Raw genomic sequence first — 21,038 nt, forward strand, 5'->3', positions numbered from 1 at the left:
AGGATATTCGAAAACCTTTCAACTGTTTCTCTGTCGGAATTAGATTCGCAGCTGTCTTGCCTTTCTCCTGAAGCTCATTTCTGTGTGATTTGGCGCCAATTTTAACTAGAGGACAATTCAATGGCGCTTTGAAAGTTTCGCTTTTTCATCAAACGAACCAACAATCTCTATGATAGCATGACTTTATCACAGCCCGTGTCGGCATAGACACATCCGGGCATCGCTGTTTTGCCCGCCTGATATATTACTCGCTTGCCAACTTGTACAAACAGCATGGCGCGCCTATTCATAGAACGCTTATTTAATAGAGGAGACAGGTTCCTCTTGATATCATAAATTGTTCATCTGTGTTCACGGTCAACATTATTGCTTATTGTTGTGATTCTAACTAATTAGGTCGAATAACAGGGCTAGTAGCAGGTCGACAGTGATCCTAATACGAACTTTGTTATACAACAACAAAAATAGTGAGATGAGCAACATCGACTGGTGACAGCAAAAAGATCTACAAAATGAAAAGATCTTTTCGTCACCGTAAACCAAACGCAGAGGTATACAAGGTGCAACAATGACCAGCTATTGCTTTTCTTCGCAACTAGATAAATATACACAATAAATTCACCGATTTCCGATAACTCCATTGACTAGTAGTAAATTAGCCATCTGTGTCAGTTGGTTGTGAGTTAGCCATTGGACACCCGGTCAAAAGCACAGCTGATCGATCGTGTACTTGTTTTCATATGTATATAAAGAGATGGATAGAAAGAGAGGCCTATATCTATTTTCTATTTAAGATTTAATTTATCTAAGAGGAGATATCTATTTTTTCGCATTCAATTAAACTTTCGTTGAACGACAGAGATAAAATAAGCAGCTCGTTATTCTGCCACAGTTCTGGCTGCCCCAGAGCTGCATTTTCAAAGGCAAACTGAAAGCAGGTTACGTTTAAAAGTTAATACATTGGATTATATTACATGATCACCCCGGTGGTTACATGAGACAGGGTCAAGTGGAGCTAGATGGGCCACCGCATTTCGAGCATATATAAAATCCGATGCAGATTACAGAGAAACTGAAAGATCTTTGAAGTACAACTTGGTTTAGAAAAAAATACGTATGTATGTGCGTATGCTGCGTCGCGTATAGTCGTTGTTAACGGCGCGTCACATGCGATTGCTTTTTAGGAAAATTTTGCATCGTTTGGACAAAACGACGCGATCACAATATGCACCATATGTCGAATAATCAGAATCATCGATCGGAATTTACCATCGGTAATTAACTATACGTAAATTGACATGCGCGTACAGTTACTGAGTCCCCTCAGTTCTTTGTAAATGTACCAGTACGTGCGTAGCAAAACCTCACGGGATCCTATGCTAGATAAATCATCATTTCCTTAACTTCTCTAACTCTGCAGCAAATTGTTATGAAACATCGGCTTCTCTGGCGGGAACCACAGCTCTTTCTGGGAAGAAAAATATTTTATCTTTATTTTTATGGAATGAGTAGTTTGTTTGCAGAAAATCATTAGTGGCACATATAATTCCACCTTTTTAGCCGCATATAAATGTAGTTGAGGCTATATGGCCAAAATTTGCTTGGTACTATCGTTGAAAACCGCTGGTGGCACGGAAAAGAAAAGAATTTGACAGGGTGCATCCGTCAGCGAGTTTTCTACTACGTAACCGAAATGAGTTCATTGCAACTCACCCATTGCCAAGAAGATATCGATTAGAAGCATCTATTCCGTTGACCCATATAGTTCCACGAGCTACTGTTATGTGGATTACTAATGAGCTTGTGTGAAGAATTCGACGGACCTAAAGGAAAAATGCTTTTCTTTCTAGAAAAAATGGTGACCACGATTAAATAGGCCGGTGCTTTTTAATAAACGTCATTGAACGTGGGTTCACTTGGAATTCTGTCGTGCAGCACCCTCTGAGTGGTCCAGGTACTGACACATCCAACGGCTGAATTGGTTCAAACAGCGGTGGGCGTAGTAATAACTTCATTAAACTCTAGCCCATGTAACGTGATTCCGTATGATTCTATTATAATGAATTAAACACAGTACGTTCTAATCGACGATCATGACCGTTTCCAATAAGACGCATATTGTTATTTGGTTCGAATAATGTATTATATCAATAGGGTCGCTCATAAGTTTCGTTCAAACGCAGTCGCGTATGCCATGCCGTTGACGACGACGACGACGACGACATCTGGTGTGAGAAATACGAAACAACGATACGTTCGTCCGGTTTCCCATACACCCACATATACGCATATACGCATACTAAATTACACTGTACTCTAAAGTAGTTTATCATCATTGCATACGGTTTTATATAGGATCGAATTGCGCTGGCTTATATATAGAGCTTCGCTTCATTCAAGCTCATATAGCTGACATGCTTTCAGCTTGCCTTTGAAAATGTAGCTTTGGAAGAGGCAAAACTGCGGTAGAGACGTCAGGTGGTTGTTTGACTTTCCTATCGTTCGGTAAAATGCGGACAATATTTACAAATGACTTTTTCTTTTAGAATAGGAACATTTAGTATTGCATATTACATTGAACTTATTATCTGTATTTCTGCAAAGTGTTCAATGTTCAATGGGATTAAAATTTCGAATTACCATTTCTTTACTAGGAAAAACAAACCAAATGGTCCATAGAGCCTCTACCCCATACAATGCCACTTTCTCCCATAAGCGAAGTGGAACAAAGGTCAACTAACAGTTTCAATATCCTCCTTTTAGGTAGTAAAATTAGGAGGTAGTAAAAAGAATTAATTAACTAAGGATTCTTGAACTGTCAGGACTTTTCCTCCACCCTGGCGTATTCTCAATTTCGGCAGTTGTTTATTATATAATACTATTCTGTGCGAGTAATACTGACCAGAACCTGATTGAAGCGATGTTCCACCGTTGATGCGTCCGGCATTGGCTGCTTAACATCGTTCTTCCAGCGATCACCGCCACCGGCCTGTTGGCCGTGACTTGCACCGTGACCCATCGTGACGAGGGCCGGCGTTGTTAACTGCTGAAGAAAGGATTACGAACCGATCTCAAACCTTACCGGGATCTCCGCGGGTGGGAGCAGGCAAGATACCGTCGCGGACGCTTTACTTCTCGTTTTTTTTTCACCCAATTCGTTTTCGGTGTCGACTGCTTCTTCGCTTTTTTCATTTACAGAAAAAGAACGATCAATTCCAGAAGTGCAGCGTGGAGATGCTGAACTGGTCACTTCTATTCGCTTGGCTGGGTCATTTAATTTGGCGACAGCAACGCTGCCGTCTGTTTCACGAACAGCTGCGACTAGAACACGGTCGCCAATCAACACTTTTCCTTCTCTCGGCGACAACCGCGCGTCCGCATGCGCTCCTGCGTGAATCAGCTACGCGGGGAGACGGATCTTACAAAAAAATTTAATTGTAACACACCCATCTTACCGCTGCTCCAAAGTGATTAGCTGGGTACCGCGTGCTTCTAGCGCACTTCAAGTCGAGACCGTTTCTACGAGCGTATTACGTAAATGACTCGTATACGTCTAAAGAAATTTCTGTACAAGTTTACGTTGCCGGAGCATTGGTACGCCTTTTAGAGTTGCTGTATTCTTTCTCTCGTTGTAGTAGTAAACGCTTGCTGTTACGTTCCTGATTGCCGTCACAGAATCCAGTTACGCTTGAAATAAAATTTCCTAATGATTTCGGCGATTTCAGTTCTAAAGTATCGTGTATGTATCCAGTATATCGCTTAGGTACTGACATCACCCTACGCGACTGTCGTCTACGTTGACTACAACAACAATAACAACAACATCATCCTTGGAGGTTGCCGCATCGATTTTCACTTTCACATCAACACACGGCGCACGGTAATTCCAATTACGACTTTGCATGACATGGTCGTTCAAAAGCCTGATCTAACCCACATTGTATGCTTGCTGAAGTTACGACAGTCATAGGATACATTGGAAAGCGTCCTGTGTCATCATTGAAAATCTCCTGTTCGGGCTGTTCAGCAACTTCTGCACCAACCGTAGAAACAGTAGCTATGGCAGTCTCTCTTGTCAGAGGGGTTTTGCGTATTCTCGCTACAAGTTCAACCGCTGCTTATGAGAGCTGCTGTCATCAGTACTCCGGGTATAGACAATAACGACCATCTTCCCGCTCAGAACTAACTTTGCACTGTCAATTCGCCACCAGCCATAACAAGACTGGCGCGTTACCTGGGCACTGCCATCATTGATGGCCCTGTTTCTGCTGCTCCACTGCTGTTGCTGTGTTGTTTTTACTGCTGCTATTATTATAGCCGTACGTTTTCACGATTTCAACGCCTCAGTACTGGCTCAAACTGCCAGGATGATGTTGCTATAGTTCACAGCAGTGGCAAGCAGCGTTCAGACGAACTACTATCTTTTACTACTGACGTTACCGCTCGAACGGCTAGTGAATGGCGCAACCGCAAATACGATCACGATCTTCGCCACCTCCAGCGTTCGCTCGGAGCGCTGTCACCTTCACAATAGGGCGTTGCAGAGATGGCGATACTGTTCACTGTGAGGAAATACGGGCTCATGGATTCGGCGCGACGAACTAGCCGGCCGCCACCGGCTACAGGTCTCGCTTGAGCGCCGCCGCGGCTGTCACAGACTATGATGCCCCCACCTATAAAATATTATTCTCTGCTTTAACGACATGCTGTAGCGACAATAAGAGCTGATAGAGGTGAGTTGGAGGAACAGCACAACGAGACAAAGGCGGCTGATGCGAAGAGCAGGCGATGTGAAGACAACACTCTTCCACTACTTGGCTAGCTGAGTGTATGAGCAGCAAACAACACTGTTATGGACAGCAGCACAGGGCAGCAACAACAATGACGAATATCCGAGGAAAAGAAAACACCATTTACCATTTATAGCAGCTGCTATTAAGTTCCACCTGCGTTAACAGACATTACCATAGCCGGTGTTCAATGGAGCTCAGCAACCGCAGAGCCGCGCCTGCGTCCTTCTAGTAGACCGTATGCGCGTCGCTCGCGCCGCCGCGCGCTTCACCGCTAGAGGGCGCACGCTGTCAGCGAAGAGCGATCTTGGGCATCATCAGCTACTCGGCCCCAGCGACTGGTACAATCACCAGAGAGCTAAGCTCCGCCTACCAGCAGTGCCGGAAACTAGCAACAGAACGCTGGGCCCGCGAAAATTTGAATGAACAAACGGAAGCAAAAGTAGATTTTCTTCGTGAATATGGAGCAGGAACGTATTATAACGTAAACGGAGCTGGCGTACCGTAACTATCGAAGACAGACGCTGGCCAGTTGTGTAGCAATCAGCGGAATCGATTGAGTTAGTAGCGCTGGAAATGAACAATGCACCTTGAACGAGAATACAAGGCGGTTTTGCGATGAAAAGAATGATATTTCATGGAAGAGACAGCGGATGAGTCATACATTATTTACACGGAAACGCTGTTAGCGTCTATAATAAAACAGTCGCCATTGATTAACATCTAATGTGAGAGACAATAGAGTACGCATCGAATTGAGGGTTGACACGATTCTTGAGTATTTGCCACGCGATGAACACCAAATTTCACTCATAAAACTACACAAAAAATCAGTAAAACATGTTAGAAGATAAACGCCTTCCCGGGCGTACCACAAGCTGTTCCTCGCCTGGTATTTTCGTCGCATATTTGAACTCCAATTAGTTTTAATTATTATAATAAATATTATGTTATTTAGGTTAAGTGAATTAAAGAAAATAGCTACAATCTGATCTATATTGGAAGAAGTAAAGGATCTCAAGCTCCCTTCTGGCACCGCCGCTGGTACACTCTTGATACCCTAGACAGCAACATGGCGCGGCGCCATCTTGCATAATTCTTTTCTCGCGGCCACGCAATATGGGTTAGTGGTTGTGCTGCAGTTTCTAGTAAATATTTCAACAAAGTTCATTTTATTTCTGCGCTTAATGCTGTGCATAGTTGGCCGAAATCGCTGTGGCCACCTTGGATACGTCTGTTGATTGAGAAAAGTGTTGTTAACGAGGATATTGCGAGATATTCAAATCGAGTGACCGGCACGTGTTTGTGCCGAAACATTTTGCCATCATATAGTATTGAGCTTAGTATTTTCGTTTTACCACCACTGTATATCAGTGGATGTTCGTTGTTTGGTTAAAGCCTATTCACTGATGGCGTGTAACATCGTGTTGTGAATGCGTTGTGACCTGGTTCGACAATAGTAGTTTTACCGGCCGTAAATGTGTTTACCGGGCTAGCAAATAATATACAAAAATATATGTTTTTTTTCTAGGAAGTCGGTATAGCGCGGGTTTTTGGGGTTAATATCGCCGACTCTTATTTCAACGTTCCTACCGTGATGCGCATATATACGAACAGTGTTTCTCTTACTAATGTATATTGATTGTTGTCTATTTTTCTTCACAAAAAAACATGTCTCTATAGGAAAGCCACGTGGAATTCGAACTGCGCACAAGCACAAGAATCACCGTCGCGACCAGCGATGGCACGACAAAGATTATAAGAAGGCTCATCTGGGAACCCGCTGGAAGGCTAATCCTTTCGGAGGGGCATCACACGCTAAAGGCATCGTACTTGAAAAGGTGGGCATAGACGACAGGAAGGACAATTGTCATGTAAACAAGCGTGTTGATTTTGTCGGTTAATTTTTTTGTTGACGTTCGACACAGGGGCAAAAAAAGTCTATTCTAGTACATTATAGAATTATATTATAGGCTACAGCCATATGAATAGACTACAGCCATGATGGTCTACTGTTTATTTAATACCGGCAAAACCCTGATCAATAGTTATTTTTGTCATTGTGCTTCTTATTCTTGTTCTGTTGAGTTTGAAGTGACTGTTTCGTGTGAGGTATACATGTATATGTGTGTGCGCCGAAAAAAAGTTAGGCTGATATTTATCTCAGTAATATATCTTTTCGCTAAAAATGTGTCAGTGATTCGACTAACAAGCTGCGTCAAGTGAAGTTCAAAATTACACTCAATGAGTGGTGTGGCTTATTAAGTTTTTGTCTAACCATATGTCCAGCACAGGGCGTCCCATCCGTAGACAACTGTAAGGTCATAAGAGCAACTTCGAATTACTAAGCACTATTCTACAGAAAACTTGTATCGGCAGCAATAAACACTACGTTCAATAATCCGAGTTATGCATATGGTAAATAACGTACTCGACCCACTCGAGCTGCTTGCTATATGCACCTAATGTTAATGTTATGATGTGCGTGTGGTATTTTTTCGTTGTATCTAGGTTGGTGTCGAAGCTAAGCAGCCGAATTCTGCTATCCGTAAGTGTGTGAGGGTGCAATTGATCAAGAACGGTAAGAAAATCACAGCATTCGTACCCAATGACGGATGCCTCAACTACATTGAAGAGAACGACGAAGTTTTGGTTGCCGGTTTCGGTCGTAAAGGTCATGCTGTCGGAGATATCCCCGGTGTACGTTTCAAGGTTGTAAAAGTGGCGAATGTCTCCCTGCTGGCCCTGTACAAAGAAAAGAAAGAAAGACCGAGGTCTTAAGTAGACGACCAATAGCAGAAGATTAGGCAGGAACGCACGATGGGTGGAGGCAACAACGGGACAACCGACACCCTTGTGTCGAATCGTCGAACCGGCCTAACGAATTGCATAAACCATCGTCAATAAACGAGGCCGGTTTTATGGACCACGGAAAAGTATTGCGTGTATTAGCTTTTTAGAGAATGTTACTCTAATAGTTTTGTCTTGTTTTTGTCCTTTATTATTAATTGAAATTGCAAACATTGAGGGTTCCTAGAGAAAAAAAATCAGTTAAAAAAGTAGCATCGCGGAAGGTAGATAGATAAAACAATGTGACAGACGCAGCGATCTCTGGGTCACTAAGTTCTGAGGAAGCGTTCGATTTGACGGTTCGGTTTGTGAGTAATAGTTTTGTCTGATATTTATCCGGTACACTAAGGATGGAAAATGTGTGGTAAGACTGCACAAATTACTGTGCAACTGCGAGCTTCGCGGATACCCGAAGGTAAAGCGTATCGTCATATACCAATACGGCTATATTGAGGTTGAAATTTGGCCTAATATCGATTCAGAGGAATTTTATTGTGGGCTGTTGGTTGCCGAAAGTCAGATTGGAGATTTGCCATTTGAGAAATATGTTTAAACGAAGTTCTTGCCAGCTGTTAAATTACATGCAAACTGTGTAGTACATACTTTGTGCGCAGTACGTAACGTAGATTTTCGTGACAGGATTTTAGAAGTTATAGTAACACGCAGTAATTTGAAAGTGAAAGCATATCTTAGGACTACACTCCGCCGATTATTAAATGCCGGGGGGGGACTCTATTGCGTGGATGACTTTTAAACTGAATTTTTGTTGGCATATTGCTTGACCACTCCGAGTACGAGGTCTACTAATAGCAGTGCCCGATCGAAATACTTCATGTAAGGGAAATGTCGCCTTGAGCTAACGTGATACAAAATCTAGGTTTAGAAAAACTGCGATCAGGTAGATTGATTGGATGCCCTGAGTCGTAATGAAGGCGATCGAACCAATCGACGAAATTGTTTCGATACAGAACAGCAACAAGCTTTCCATATTAGGCTGCCTCTATGTCTCGGAATGGGGAAAAGGCTTCGTTTTTAATATAGGTATCGATACTTTAAGCAAATCCCATTACCTACTCCTTCCCGTACTATTCATTCTTATTATCGGTTGTTTTTTGTTTTTTGTATGTATTTATTTCTAGCAAAATTTGAAAAGATAAAATCAAAAATTTTTTAGCCTTTGCTGCTTGAAAAAGGTTCCTCCGAAAAGTCAAAAGCAAGATTGATAGAGCAGCGGTACAAGAAAAGAAGATCAAAAGAAATTTTGCACTAATTGGCCAAGTCAAATTAATGAGTATTATTAACAGTGGAACTATAGGGATTGACCACGTCTGTTTCTCAACATTGACAACCTGGCGACAAATGCGATTCTGTAAAAATCTGCCTTCAACAAGCCTGGACCCATGGTGCGCTTTAATTTAGTACCTTTCATTAACTTCATATGATGTCGTCCACTGGACGATAGGATAGGACTGGAATGACTGGCATGGTAAAGTTCAGTGGTTATACGTAGAAATCTATTTTAAGTGCGTGAGGTGATTTTTGAGCTTTCGTAAGCCCTGCACTCCAGAGGTAAAGATCCCTATTTTGTGATTATTAGAAAAAAAAAGTTACAAGCATATTTTCGGTTTTTATGCTTAGTCGATACATGAGTCTTACCTCATGCAGGTTTCACGGAATAACTGTCTTCTTCGCTGTCGATTTCGATACTATGTAGTATCTGGAAAAATTTCACTCCAAGGCATACGAATTGAAATGTGCTCTCGATTAAGAAGATTGTGACGATAAGTCTAGAGACTTTTTACTCCTTTGGGCCAGAACCACTCATTTTGAAGCGGTAGAGAAACAGGGAGAGCTACATTCGAGAGAAAAATAACGTTTGCAAAGTTCTTACTTGTTCTTCTTACTAACAACATTCTAGCTAATAAGCCAGCCCTTGTGATTCTTACTAGCCTGTCATCGTCTCAGAAACTCTAATAGCAGCGCGCACAAGTCTCTTTCTTATCATCTATGTTTATGCCCGGCTGCCTCCGTGAAGCGACACCTCCCGACCTCTGTGTTTCTTTGATCACAGATAAGGTCTGCGATGAAAGCTTAGATAGACAATAACGGTGAAGAAGGTTTTAGGACGTTGTAGCTCTACTAGACGTTTCTGTAAAGAAAAAGTTGTAGCTGTACATAAAATCTCCAAAGGTAAACGTTAAATATCTTCGGAAAATAATGCCTATACAAAGGCAAACCATAGTCAAACTTGAATTTCGTGTTCCTTGGGCACGCAAAATTTTCTTAAGGGCTCTTTCGCAAAATTTACAAACTGGTGAAAAAGGATTTTTTGAAACGTCTCTTGTAAGAGCTAAAAGTAAATCGCAGTTTTCAATATGGGATAGAAAATGTCCTTTAAGGAAAATTAATTTCTTCTTTGTCAGCAGCACGTTGTAAGGTAGTCATTAAAAAATATCTAGACTTAACTCTTCTAAGGTATAGTGCGATTGCTGAGCCTTTGCCTTTTCAGTGCTCCTGGTGCATAGGAGCGGAATAGTTGCGATAAACTCTTGGTTGCAAGGCTGTCCTGACACTGCAGTGGCGTTAATCAAAGTCAATTTGAGTTACTCGCTGTCCTTACATCTAGCATGCATTAGATCTAGGTTATGCGTGTACCAAAGGCTAATGGTACTTTTCATTCTACGTGCGTAATCTGGTTAGTTTGAACCCAACTGAACTTTTGCAGACTTACTTGCCAAATAGATAAGAGTCATTTTCTTGAAATACTAACTCTCTCAGATATTTTCAGGTTGAATAGGCGCGGTGGGGAAATTTCGAACCGTCATTGTCAGTTAATGTGGTTGTCTGGCTGACCTGTAACGCCATGCTACCGCCACCAATAGTCTGTCTCAGTTTCTCTGCAGCTTATAACTCGATACGGAGAAATCTGCTTCTAGAGGATCTGGCATTCCTGAACCGTCCCAAATTACTATTAAGTTACAGTTTTCAACCTTGTTGCTCTCCAACCAAAGATTGCTCTCTTTTGTGTGTGTGTGTATAAAAGGCTATGGATCATCTTGCTTTTCTTAGCAAACGGAGCCATGTTGATGACATCTTTCTACTTATAGAAAAGTATTACAACTACAATGGAACAAGCCAGCGACACTTGTTTCTAGCATAACTGCGAAAGTTGCGGTCCAAATACTATCTCCAACGAACACATGCAAATGCCCTTCTATTCCCCAGAAGTTTAGGTAAACGTTAAAGCGTCTTTTTGTACAGGCATAGTGCGCTAACAGGGAGTCGCTTTGGACATACTGAAAATGTCCAAAACGCCCGATTGCTTTTCAGACAACCTATTTTATCACACTTTTTCTTGAGATTCGATTTCCATCCATTGGTAATTCGGAAGTTGTGGTATAACCGACGCCTCGTTGCTTTGGCTCTGCGGGCTTACTTTATAAGACACTCTATTATAACCTGAATGGGTCTGTCTTGAAGGAATAAACCACGTTTTTACGACGGCGACTGCAGCGGCACTGCTAATATTAAAGTCGTTTACAGACCTGTGAGGCTTACGTCAAATCAAAAGCGGCAAATTCCGTTAGCCAACCGTGGTTTGTTTAAGGTGTGGGATCTAAGATAAGGGATGGTCTAGGGATTGTCTTATGGTGGCCTACTTAGCTTTGTCCCCCTCCTACTGAAACGGGATGCTAAGGAAATTTATTGGCCCTTATGACTTGAGAGATTTGACCCTCTTGAATCTCTGACTAATAGTGTGTTGAAAAATTATGTTTGGCTCAATTAGAAACGAAAATTTGACGCTCTTGTTGAACTGTTTTTAACTTGACCTGGTACAGAAATCGGAGGTCTGCGACAACATGACAGCTTCTGGCAAGGTAACAGGAGGTCTGGATGCATGTATTGGTGTACGACTAATGTGTGGTCCGCTTTTTCAAACTGCGCTTCGTCGGCTACTACTACTACTAGGGCTAAATTAACTACTTCCGATGTCCAAAGACACCTTCGAGACATTTTCCATACATGGGTGCAACTGTGGTGATCCGTTGTACTTGTTACTCGTGCTTCGTGAGGCGCAAGCCAAGTACATAGTTCTTTTTCGTAAAGCTTAACTAGGTGTACGCAGTTCAACGATTCGAGTTTGAGTCCGGTACCTCCGTTCGACATTCTATCAGACGTCTGGCTCTCAGTACGAAACAAACTGCGTCTGTGCCCGTGTTTGAACTTAGACCACAACTTGTCCCTAAGATTAGTATTGAAATACGTTACGCATTAAGCGATCACCGACACAGCCATCTGCAACTACTAGAAAACAAGTGTACTTATGTTTTGCGAAGCTGGAAACACGGTACGCTTCCAATTGCTAGTCATCCCTGCAAGCTCTTGTTATAATATTAGAACCAGCTCCGAACCAAAATCCGGGGGTATGTGGTCTAGACGTTAGTAGACCAGAGCCCACGTCACCAAGTCGATACGTTAACAATCCTAAAGCCTTGCCTGCATAATGCATCTGCCCTTAATCACTTAGGAACGTATACTTGGCTTGAACCTTTGGTTATGTAGGGACCATTTTAAGATCGCAAACTGACGAGACAAGTAAAATCAGCTTTCAAAATCCCCTTACCAGAAGCGTGCTTCCATGAGACCCTTTTCTGGAACTTTCATACTTTTACAGCTAACGGAATAGACTATCGGGCCTTTGTGATACACAGCTGGAAGGGACTGATAAAAATGCACCATTATAGTAGGCAACCATGACCAAAAATTTCAACTCATTTGCCCTTTTTTCTCTATCAGGGTAGCTGTTGTTATGTTTCTAAATAAATTTAAAATAATATGTTGCCTCTAAGATAATAATTATAAGACTTCTCACAGAGCCTTGCAGCACGTTTAATAAACCGATTATTTGTATTTGGCAGTTGTCTAAAAGATTGCTCTTTTAGGGTCGTTAAAAGCAGAAAGCTTTAGACCGCAGCTTTCGGGATCCCCGTTAGGGTCCCTGCTGGGGCGAAACTCATATTTTCTTTGGAAACTTAGTTAAAAGTTGGAACTTGACAATTTAAGGGGATTTGCTTACTTTGTATGTAATTTGTGCGCTACTAGATGAAAAAATAATTGAGCTTCGTTTATTTGCTGAATTGAATTTTAATTTACGTGTGATCTGAACAGGTAAGTAAGTTTGATTGCGTAGGGGAAGGTGTCGCATAGGCTTGACTTTGAGAGACCATATCCGAGTGTCTCTAATTTCGGGAACCAACGCAACCCTGCGGCAGAAGTACGTTATGCCAATTTTAGGTATGAAAAAAAATATCTTCAATTGAAGGTTCGATTTCTCAAAAGCAGGACCGGAGGTACGCTTTCAGACGGCATTTGCTAATCGTATCATGTGTGTTGCCGCTTGGATGGCAATGGTCGTTGGTCTGCGAGGTTGTAAGCTAAGGCTACATGTGTAATAGATCAGCAAGGACATCGTTCACTGTGGATTTCTTAAATCTAGCAGGCACAATGCGGGGAAAATCTACCCCGTACAGCTGGAATGGGCGAGACAGAACACCGAAACCACGAAAGGTATTGCTCCTCGGACACAGAGGGGAAGCCAAATCACCATTCCGCAACGATGGTGACGGAAATCTTTACTGCACCGTTATGCATGTATAGAGTATAAAAACCGATCGATTAAGATCGTTTAAATACCAGCTAAACGTTTGAACATTGAATGGCTTAGTGGTATCAAAGGAAACCCTTATTATTATTTAGATATTGCCAAACAGTTTGAACAATAATGAAATCATACTGTCTGTATGACAGAAAAATAAATAACACGTTGTTTTTATTTTCTATCTGTATTATTATATTATTGGTTAATTTCACTAATTTTAAATAGTTTTAGTTATAAATAAATAGAAATTTTAAAAATTCTATAAAAGTAGAAGCGGTTATGTATATGACTCTAGAAAGATGTAATATTTTAATAATAATGCGTTTGTTGACTTATTTGCGTAATACTTAGACTAACAATTAATAAGGGTGTAGTAATTACTTATAAGTGTGACATGAGGGTCATAAAAGAGGTGGATATATTATCTTGAATTTGCAATCGAATCGCCCGTTTGAATAAAGTAGTACCTTACTTGATTGTGAAAGCCACGGTTGAAATTTTTGGTTAAATCTGTTATAAGAAAGTATAGTTTTCTTTAATAAACGTACGCACTCTGAGCAAACTAATGAAAGTACATATATTTTTTAAAATGATAGTTACTCTGAAGCTTTCACACAGACGCCGTGTAGAATCAAGTAGCTTTGAATACTGCAAGCCCGTACTTAAGCTCTATGGGCTCTAACCTGAAAAGGGCTCCGAAAATGCTCAGAGAGAAGGTAACTTCTAATGGTAATTCACCCGAAATCCGTAAAAAAACCATAATATCGGCCACATGGTCTTTATTACGACTCGGCCACATTCCACTAATCCTAAAAAAAAAACACATATACGTTAATATGCGTTCATAATTCGAAATGCATTATTGATATTAATGTAGTGTCTGTTTCTGCCTTCATTCAGCCGAATAACGGCGTTGACCTGCCCGATTCAGTTGACCAGAGATGTAAAATATTAACAGTGACCTTTTCCGTCCTTGGCAGAATTTAGGCCTACCACCAATTTTTGCGTAATCGACAGCAAGACACATTCACAGTCAGACATAAAGGTCTACAGACCAATAAACCTTGAAGCCCCAAATGGAAACTGCTTTCTTACCTTCTTTAGCGAAAAGCCATTATAACGGATTTCTTGAAGGGTTCCAGCCGACTTCTCGTTACTAGCTCTTGCCTCTGCGTGTCTCGGCGTGACAGAGGCTACAAAAGGAAAATGTCGAAAGAAAACAGATTAGATCAGGTTGTGTCTCTTAGGAATTGCTAGAAAGGAGTCGCTTGCCCATAGTCTCCTGACAGTCACTGGCTTCCCTTCATCTCACTTCTGACCTACTTCTATCCCGAAGAAACAATCAAAAACGAAGACAGCAATGTCCGCATGGATTACGGACTTACGCAAAGCTCTATGATCCTCTCCCTCCTTCTCTTTTTCTGCCTCGCTTTTGTGCCTTTTCTTTCTCTCTATGCGCTCTCTCCTCTTCTCCTTTTCTATTTTCTTCTGTCTATATGAAGCCTGTTGCTGGTGTTGCCTGTTCCCTCGAGTGCTATCATCGATGACGCCATCACTGGCAGTCTTCTTTAGGCCCTCTAGTCTTTAGTGCTCAGTGGAGAAGGGGCCACTTTTTTCTGTAGCGCATGATCATCTTCACCGCCTCCCCTCAATCATCTCGCATCGTTTAGAGTTGAAACGCACACCGGTGTGCTGTGAAAGAAATACGGCGTTTTAGATCCCTACTATATGCATTTAAGAATAAGAAGTTTTCACTACATTTTTTCATAAGCTGAATTTGAAAAGACAAAGAAAGACGTCAAATCGTATGGACAAAAAGGAATACTTCACCTTTAGGTAGGTATGGGTGGGTTGCTTTGTCGATACAGTAAACGATATACGTTTATTTTTCGAATCACTTATGCTAAATTATATCCCATTTCATATGGGTGAAGGACATGGTATCACACTACGCTATCGATATTGGTAACTGCCTGCTGACTACACGCCTCTATGAATATTAAAAACAGCTATACCAGACGAAAAGTTAACTATTATGTTTCGTAGCGTTATATCCCAAAGACACCCATAAGCTACAGGGTTCAGTAGATATTCAGTTATGGTACATAAAAAATCGATATACTGAATAATCATACTGTAGTATCATAAATATTGCATTAGTCTATAAAAGATACAACATGGAGAAGCATAGTCGTCATGTATTTGTGCTCACTGTCAATTACTTTTGCGCGCCATTTGTTTCAAAAAGTCCAAACGATTAGTCACTATATAGAATGACATGCATTGATACACCCTGATTTCCTGAGCGGGTCGTTATTTCTAGCAGTGGACGCCGTTCTCTTAACAATCTGCTAACACGGGGACATAAAGGTAGCAGCCAATTATTGAAAAAAATATATTTTTACAATTCAATCAGATACTACTTAGAATATAATCGGTGCCTGTCTTTACTTAACTGTGAGTCTATTTTATTTTCATTGTTCCCTTTTAGTAATCCTATACCTACATCAACTCCTTTCGGCTCATCAAAAGCTAAAATGGTGGTTGCGATGCTTTCGTCCTAATGCCCAGGCGAGTCGAAATAATTGTCACGCAGTACAGGTTGTAAGGTCGCTGATGCTCTAACAAAGGTGCTGGCGATTCAGTTAAAGGCAAAGGCAGCACTTCTGGTTGGTGGATATAAATACGCAGTTTGGGCACGTTTAGTTAAAATGCGGCCTTGAAAGGTATGTTAGTTGAAATAATAAATACGACAGTACTATTGTAGTATGAAATTTTCTGGGTTTTATATTCGGTACCGCCGTTAGGTATCCCATCAGACGACTGTCTCCTGCCAAAATAAATGAACTGTGTTCGGATCAAGGCCAGGACAAATGTCTTTAAATTTAGTACACATATATTTTACCCACATGGAGACACTGCTATAGCATCGTATTCTGTAATATTGCAAGTGCCTTTACGAAGTGAAATAAAACAAACGGTGAGGAAAAAAATTCCTCTTGATTGTGAGTTCCCTTTGTGTTTTAGTTCCAGTTATATAATTGAAGATCCGAAATTTATATCTGTGAAAGTGGTCTTCTTTGCGTTAGCCGCTATAGGTTCGCTAGTATATTAGGTCCATAAGACATATATCGAGATATAGCTGTGTCTACGTTGATGTAATGTAATTTTAGGCAAACAATGTCCAACAGTCTACATTTTTGAAAATAGCCTAAGTAATAGACATTTTCTGGCCGGTCTTGGATGGCTCGTAAATCATCTCGGTTAAAGAAATAGGCGACATTTATTCTTAGGTTGAAGAGGCGGCATGCTTAATTATTCGTCTAGTCAAATGCCTTTGTGTGGTAGGCGAAAAGAGAGGGTCCAAAAACTCCTATCTCGGGCGCCAGGTGACTTGCACAGTACGTTTTTTGAGCCACTGAATTTAGCAGATCATTGCTTGATATTGTTTTCATTAAGTAAAATGTACGCCCAGCATGGTTCAATGATTTTTACTGTTTACGTTTACCTCCCTCACAGAAGATGGCGGTACCTACAATTGAAATGGTGACCTCAAGCTTTTGGACATTGTAAGGTTTTGCAATGCTGCAAACTTATAACAGATTATTTGGTAAACAGTATTCTACTTTCGAGTGTTTTCTTCGTCCGCCCTGTCGTCAAATGGACTACTGAAAAAAAGCGAGCAGCTACTAAATCGTATTACCTTTAATCTCAATTTTCTGATCTTCAAGATATGGCCTACACTTCGTCACGATTTCACGTGCACAAATGCTCTTCTTGTCTATTATTCCTTGTTCCTGCTTTAATGAAAGTTTGACGGAGTCCACTTGCAGTCCGACATTCACCGGTGTTCCACCGACCCCACGGCATAAAATAAAATCTACATACGGAGTTCTGTCGAGTCCGTTCGTGTATGCACCAACATAGCTAAGATTCTCGCCTACATCGTCTACTTTTCAGGTGGCAGAATGCTTTCTTAGTTCGCGCAAAGGTAAAGGGACCGGGAAGATAGAGAGTAACTCGCAAGTTTTACGAGCCTGACACACTACAAAATCTACAAGTCTAGGTGATGTAAGATGCTGTTGCTTTTGAGAAGAAAAAAGATTTGGAAGACAAGGCTAGGTCTCTAAGAATTCTCCGCTGGGGTACGCTGCTTGTTGATGATTGGGAAAGCATGCTTGTAACAGAATATCAGACGACAAGGGCGGCATGTTAGACAAAGAACGGCAACACAGAATAATACATTGGTATGATCGACCCCTTATATGGGCTCTGGTCAAATATTTACAAAATATATGGTAAAAAAATAGTTATTCTAAGTCATTACCTCTATGACAAACATCTCCATTGGCGTCCATATACCGGCCCTATGTCGGGCCACGGCTAATTATCATGACTACCGGGAGATTTGAAGAAGAAGAAGACAGTGAGGTAGACCTTGCGGTAGGGAACAGCTATGCTACAGAATAGCAGGAAGGCTGCTAGAATTTTTTGCTTGTAATAAAATAAATTCTGTCTATTCTGTAGTGCCGCGTTGTCCTTTAAATCAAGGCATAAATACCTTAAAGGACTAAAAAAAGGTTTAGGAAGCTGACAATGAGAGGTACTATCGACGATGAATGTTCGTTGGGTATTGAAAATTGGCAATTCTTGAAAACTCAGTTTGTACAGTCACAGCAAGCTGTTGGCTATGGAATGCTATGATTAGTATCTGTAAATTTACGTGCAACCGCTATTTGCGTATCTTCGCAGGAATCGTGAGGATATTCCAGCAAAAATAAGGACGGGCTTACGATAAAGCTAATCAAACTAGTGCTTGTCGATTATAACTTTGACGCAGTTTTTTTCAGTTGAGCGACGTTAAATAATGCACTATAGGACCTGCTTGGGAAAACTTTAGTCGTATGATTATATTTTTGCTAGCTGACTATAATATTAAAGACGTGACTAAGGATAGCTAAAGTGTTTTAGAAGGTCTTCAAATACATGAGGAGACATACTTTGAGAAAATGCTCTTATCTTAAAATGTTTTGTGTCTGACTTGTTCAAACAAGTCTATAACGGAAGTGAATAAATTATTTTGACTACGTGTCAAGTCTGATAGATTAGATCTAGTACAAAACATATTGGAGATAGGTTGTTGGTAGTAATAAACGCGGATGCCAAATTCATACTATTTGTTTGAACTTTTTACATTTTATTGTAACAAAATTTATGTAAAACAAAATCGTGCTTTCATTGAGACCCTCATTTGATAGGCGACAGTGATTGCTTAGTAAATCGTTGAGGTATTTCTCTTCAGGCATTTAATTCTTTCCTTATGTGATATATATTTTGGTATATATCTGATATATGTATGATAGATGATATATATATATATATATGTATATATATATTTTTTTGTTATTTTATAGTAGAACGGTTACAGTGGATGAATCAGTTGGGTGAGCAGAGTACGTTCAATGCGGATATACATTATTAGGTACAAAGATTCATCTAAACACTGATATCTCTCCAGGAGGCCATGTTGGAAAAGCATCTTCACACAGAGCTCGGCCCTACAATTGGCCTACTAATTTCAATTTAAATAAACTTCCGAACTGTACAACCATCAGGTGCTGGTTCCGAACCTATATTTCACGTCGTTTAGTAATAGGCAAAGACCTTATTCCTATAGCCACCAATGCATGTCTTATAAATCTGTTCTCGGAATATACTATAATTTTTGTACGCATAACGAATGAATCGTTAATTAATTAATTAGGTGTAGAATAAGGTCACTTTCACTTAAGATGACTTGTCAGAAATAGATTTATATTCAAAACAAGAAAGCATTGCCTATGGCACAGTGCATGCAAACGTAAACTGAGTAATTTTGCCAGGTTTGTATCTCAAATAACAATTTCATTGATGACAATATTAGAGACGATAAAAGTATAGTCGTATTTGCATGCAGAAGGATCGATGTGGCCGAAATATGAGGCCTTTGTGAACGGAGAGGCCTGACTTCAACGTGATGTCATGATAGAAGCTAGGTTGTTCAACGCCACGAGATAAACTAAGGGAAAAACTATTTCCATGACGTTTTTGGGCTAAGTTTATTTTCCGTGGAAGATTCAGATATACTACATAAAGTCTGTCAGATTAGGTCGAGAGACGTAAAGAGAAGTTAAATGCCGCGAGATAATAGCCTGGTCAAAAATGGAGGACACGACAAACGCGTGGAGAGCGACCTTTTTGTCTACAACATTGCAGTTTGCCTGAAATATAATGTGTCACTGTTAAGCCATAGCAGATAGATCTAAATTGTCTTTGCAAGCATGTTTCTGCCAAGCAGACCATGAGAAGAAGCCGATCTTGTTTGAAATTCATGCAACGGAGAGCGAAAGGTAAGTCTCTAAGTTAACTGGACAGAAGCGCTTACTAACTTAATTAAAATGCCCACAAGACTAATAACAATGCGAGCACTTCGTATCTAATTGGCTTACTGGCAACGTGATGTAGAACATTTATTCGTTGGATTGCTTGCCTAAGGCGGTAATCGTATTTCTACATTGTTTTCACACATCCAACCTCAAGGCCATGCGATTTGAGCAAAAAAAATCAGGCTAGCCTCTCTATCTATTAGATATGTCTATGTAGGATAGACATATCTTGCTTTCCTGTTATCACCAAGGTGCCACAGTATCGTTTTCGCTAACCGCTTTTACATTTTGTGACTATTGAATTGAGCTTCTTTCTGTCGTATCACATACAGAATGCAGTCTATGGCTTTATTTAATAGACAATTGTCGTTTCCATCCGTTATTTGTCTTTTGTCTTTCATTATGCTGATAGCCGATCGCCTAAATTGTAGTATCGGTTTATTGTAGTTCACGAGCTCCATTAATGAAAGTCATGAATGTTCATTATGTTTGATGGTTGCACTGCGTCCGACAATACATTGAATGTCATCTGTTCAGTAGTTTCTCTCATAATTGAAGAAGGTGTATATATATATATATATATACAACCGACCCTGAGGATTTAACTTTAGCGCATAAGTCTAATACATTCTGACGCAACTGAGAGAAGGATTAGTGTTAATTTCTTAGATAAGTTAGCTTAGAATTCCATCAATACTCGTAGCTTGGTACAAAATCTTTTATAGGCCTTATGCGACCTTCACGGCATACATGGTCCTTCAAATGTAGAAGTTGAATGTATAATACATTTGGAGGAGGAGATTTGGAGAGAAAGTATTAAAAGGAATGTATACTCTTGTTAGTATATATATATATATACAAAGGAAAGATGGAGAAATTGCCGCTAAGTTGATCTTCAACCTGTAAGAAAGGAGCTCCTTTTCGCTTTCTCTTATTCCTCATATTTAGTTTTCGTTTTTTTTTAGCCAGTTACAGCCTTTCAAGCCCAAGTCATCACCGAAACACGACACATTTTTGAACATTTCATTTTATGCTGGAAAGAGCTAGCCTTCTCAAGCAAGACTCAACGACAGCATAGAAGCTTGAAGCATTTGTTTATTATTAGCTTAGTAGTGAATATCGCCATTTTATTTCATATGGCGAAAACGAAGTACCGAACGACTTTAGGTCGTTCTGCATGTAAAACTGATGCATAATCTATCTATTTGATTATTACACAATTGCCGGATAAAGTCTTCGTCATCATAAAAGGTTAAAGGTAGAATACTTAGTAGAGCTCATGTAAAAAGCCCTATTTTCAATTTTTACTAAGTA

At 40.4% G+C, this 21,038-nt stretch overlaps 3 protein-coding genes across 8 annotated transcripts in view; 1 reads left to right on the top strand and 2 right to left on the bottom strand.

Annotated features, from left to right (window-relative positions):
• The window catches only part of Frl (formin-like protein), a 48,338-nt gene extending 43,206 nt beyond the window's left edge, over positions 1-5,132 (bottom strand). For 3 of the 5 annotated variants that reach the window (XM_022789080.2, XM_086991623.1, XM_086991618.1), the window contains exon 1: positions 2,903-5,131. In XM_022789080.2, the coding sequence (XP_022644815.1) occupies positions 2,903-3,019 (117 nt within the window). In that variant the 5' untranslated portion in view covers positions 3,020-5,131. Of the gene's footprint in view, positions 1-2,902 lie in introns of all 5 variants that reach the window. The other 2 variants (XM_022789078.2, XM_086991630.1) reach the window with 2 other exon arrangements.
• Positions 5,133-5,774: 642 nt separating this feature from the next.
• On the top strand, positions 5,775-7,726 carry RpS23 (ribosomal protein S23). Its single transcript, XM_022789084.2, has 3 exons — positions 5,775-5,913; positions 6,474-6,631; positions 7,302-7,726. Exons 1-3 carry the CDS (start codon positions 5,910-5,912, stop codon positions 7,569-7,571), a joined length of 432 nt encoding a protein of 143 aa, XP_022644819.1. The 5' UTR covers positions 5,775-5,909; the 3' UTR covers positions 7,572-7,726.
• A 5,874-nt stretch (positions 7,727-13,600) lies between these two features.
• dtn (transmembrane protein 132C dtn) overlaps positions 13,601-21,038 on the bottom strand; it is a 97,201-nt gene continuing 89,763 nt past the window's right edge. The window contains exons 3-4 of one of the 2 annotated variants that reach the window (XR_015329374.1): positions 14,685-14,991; positions 13,601-14,492 (exon numbers count right to left, since the gene is read on the bottom strand). The gene's annotated coding sequence lies outside the window, so the exon portion shown is untranslated. Of the gene's footprint in view, positions 14,992-21,038 lie in introns of both variants that reach the window. The other variant, XR_015329364.1, reaches the window with a different exon arrangement.

The sequence above is a fragment of the Varroa destructor genome, unplaced genomic scaffold, assembly GCF_002443255.2.
Source record: "Varroa destructor unplaced genomic scaffold, Vdes_3.0 BEIS01000001.1, whole genome shotgun sequence".
NCBI classification, from domain to species: Eukaryota; Metazoa; Arthropoda; class Arachnida; order Mesostigmata; family Varroidae; genus Varroa; species Varroa destructor.

Bases quoted from the DNA above. Each gene is read 5' to 3' on its own strand.
- RpS23 (XM_022789084.2), top strand. The intron at 6,632-7,301 runs GTGGGCATAGAC...CGTTGTATCTAG, and splicing joins AAGGCATCGTACTTGAAAAG to GTTGGTGTCGAAGCTAAGCA.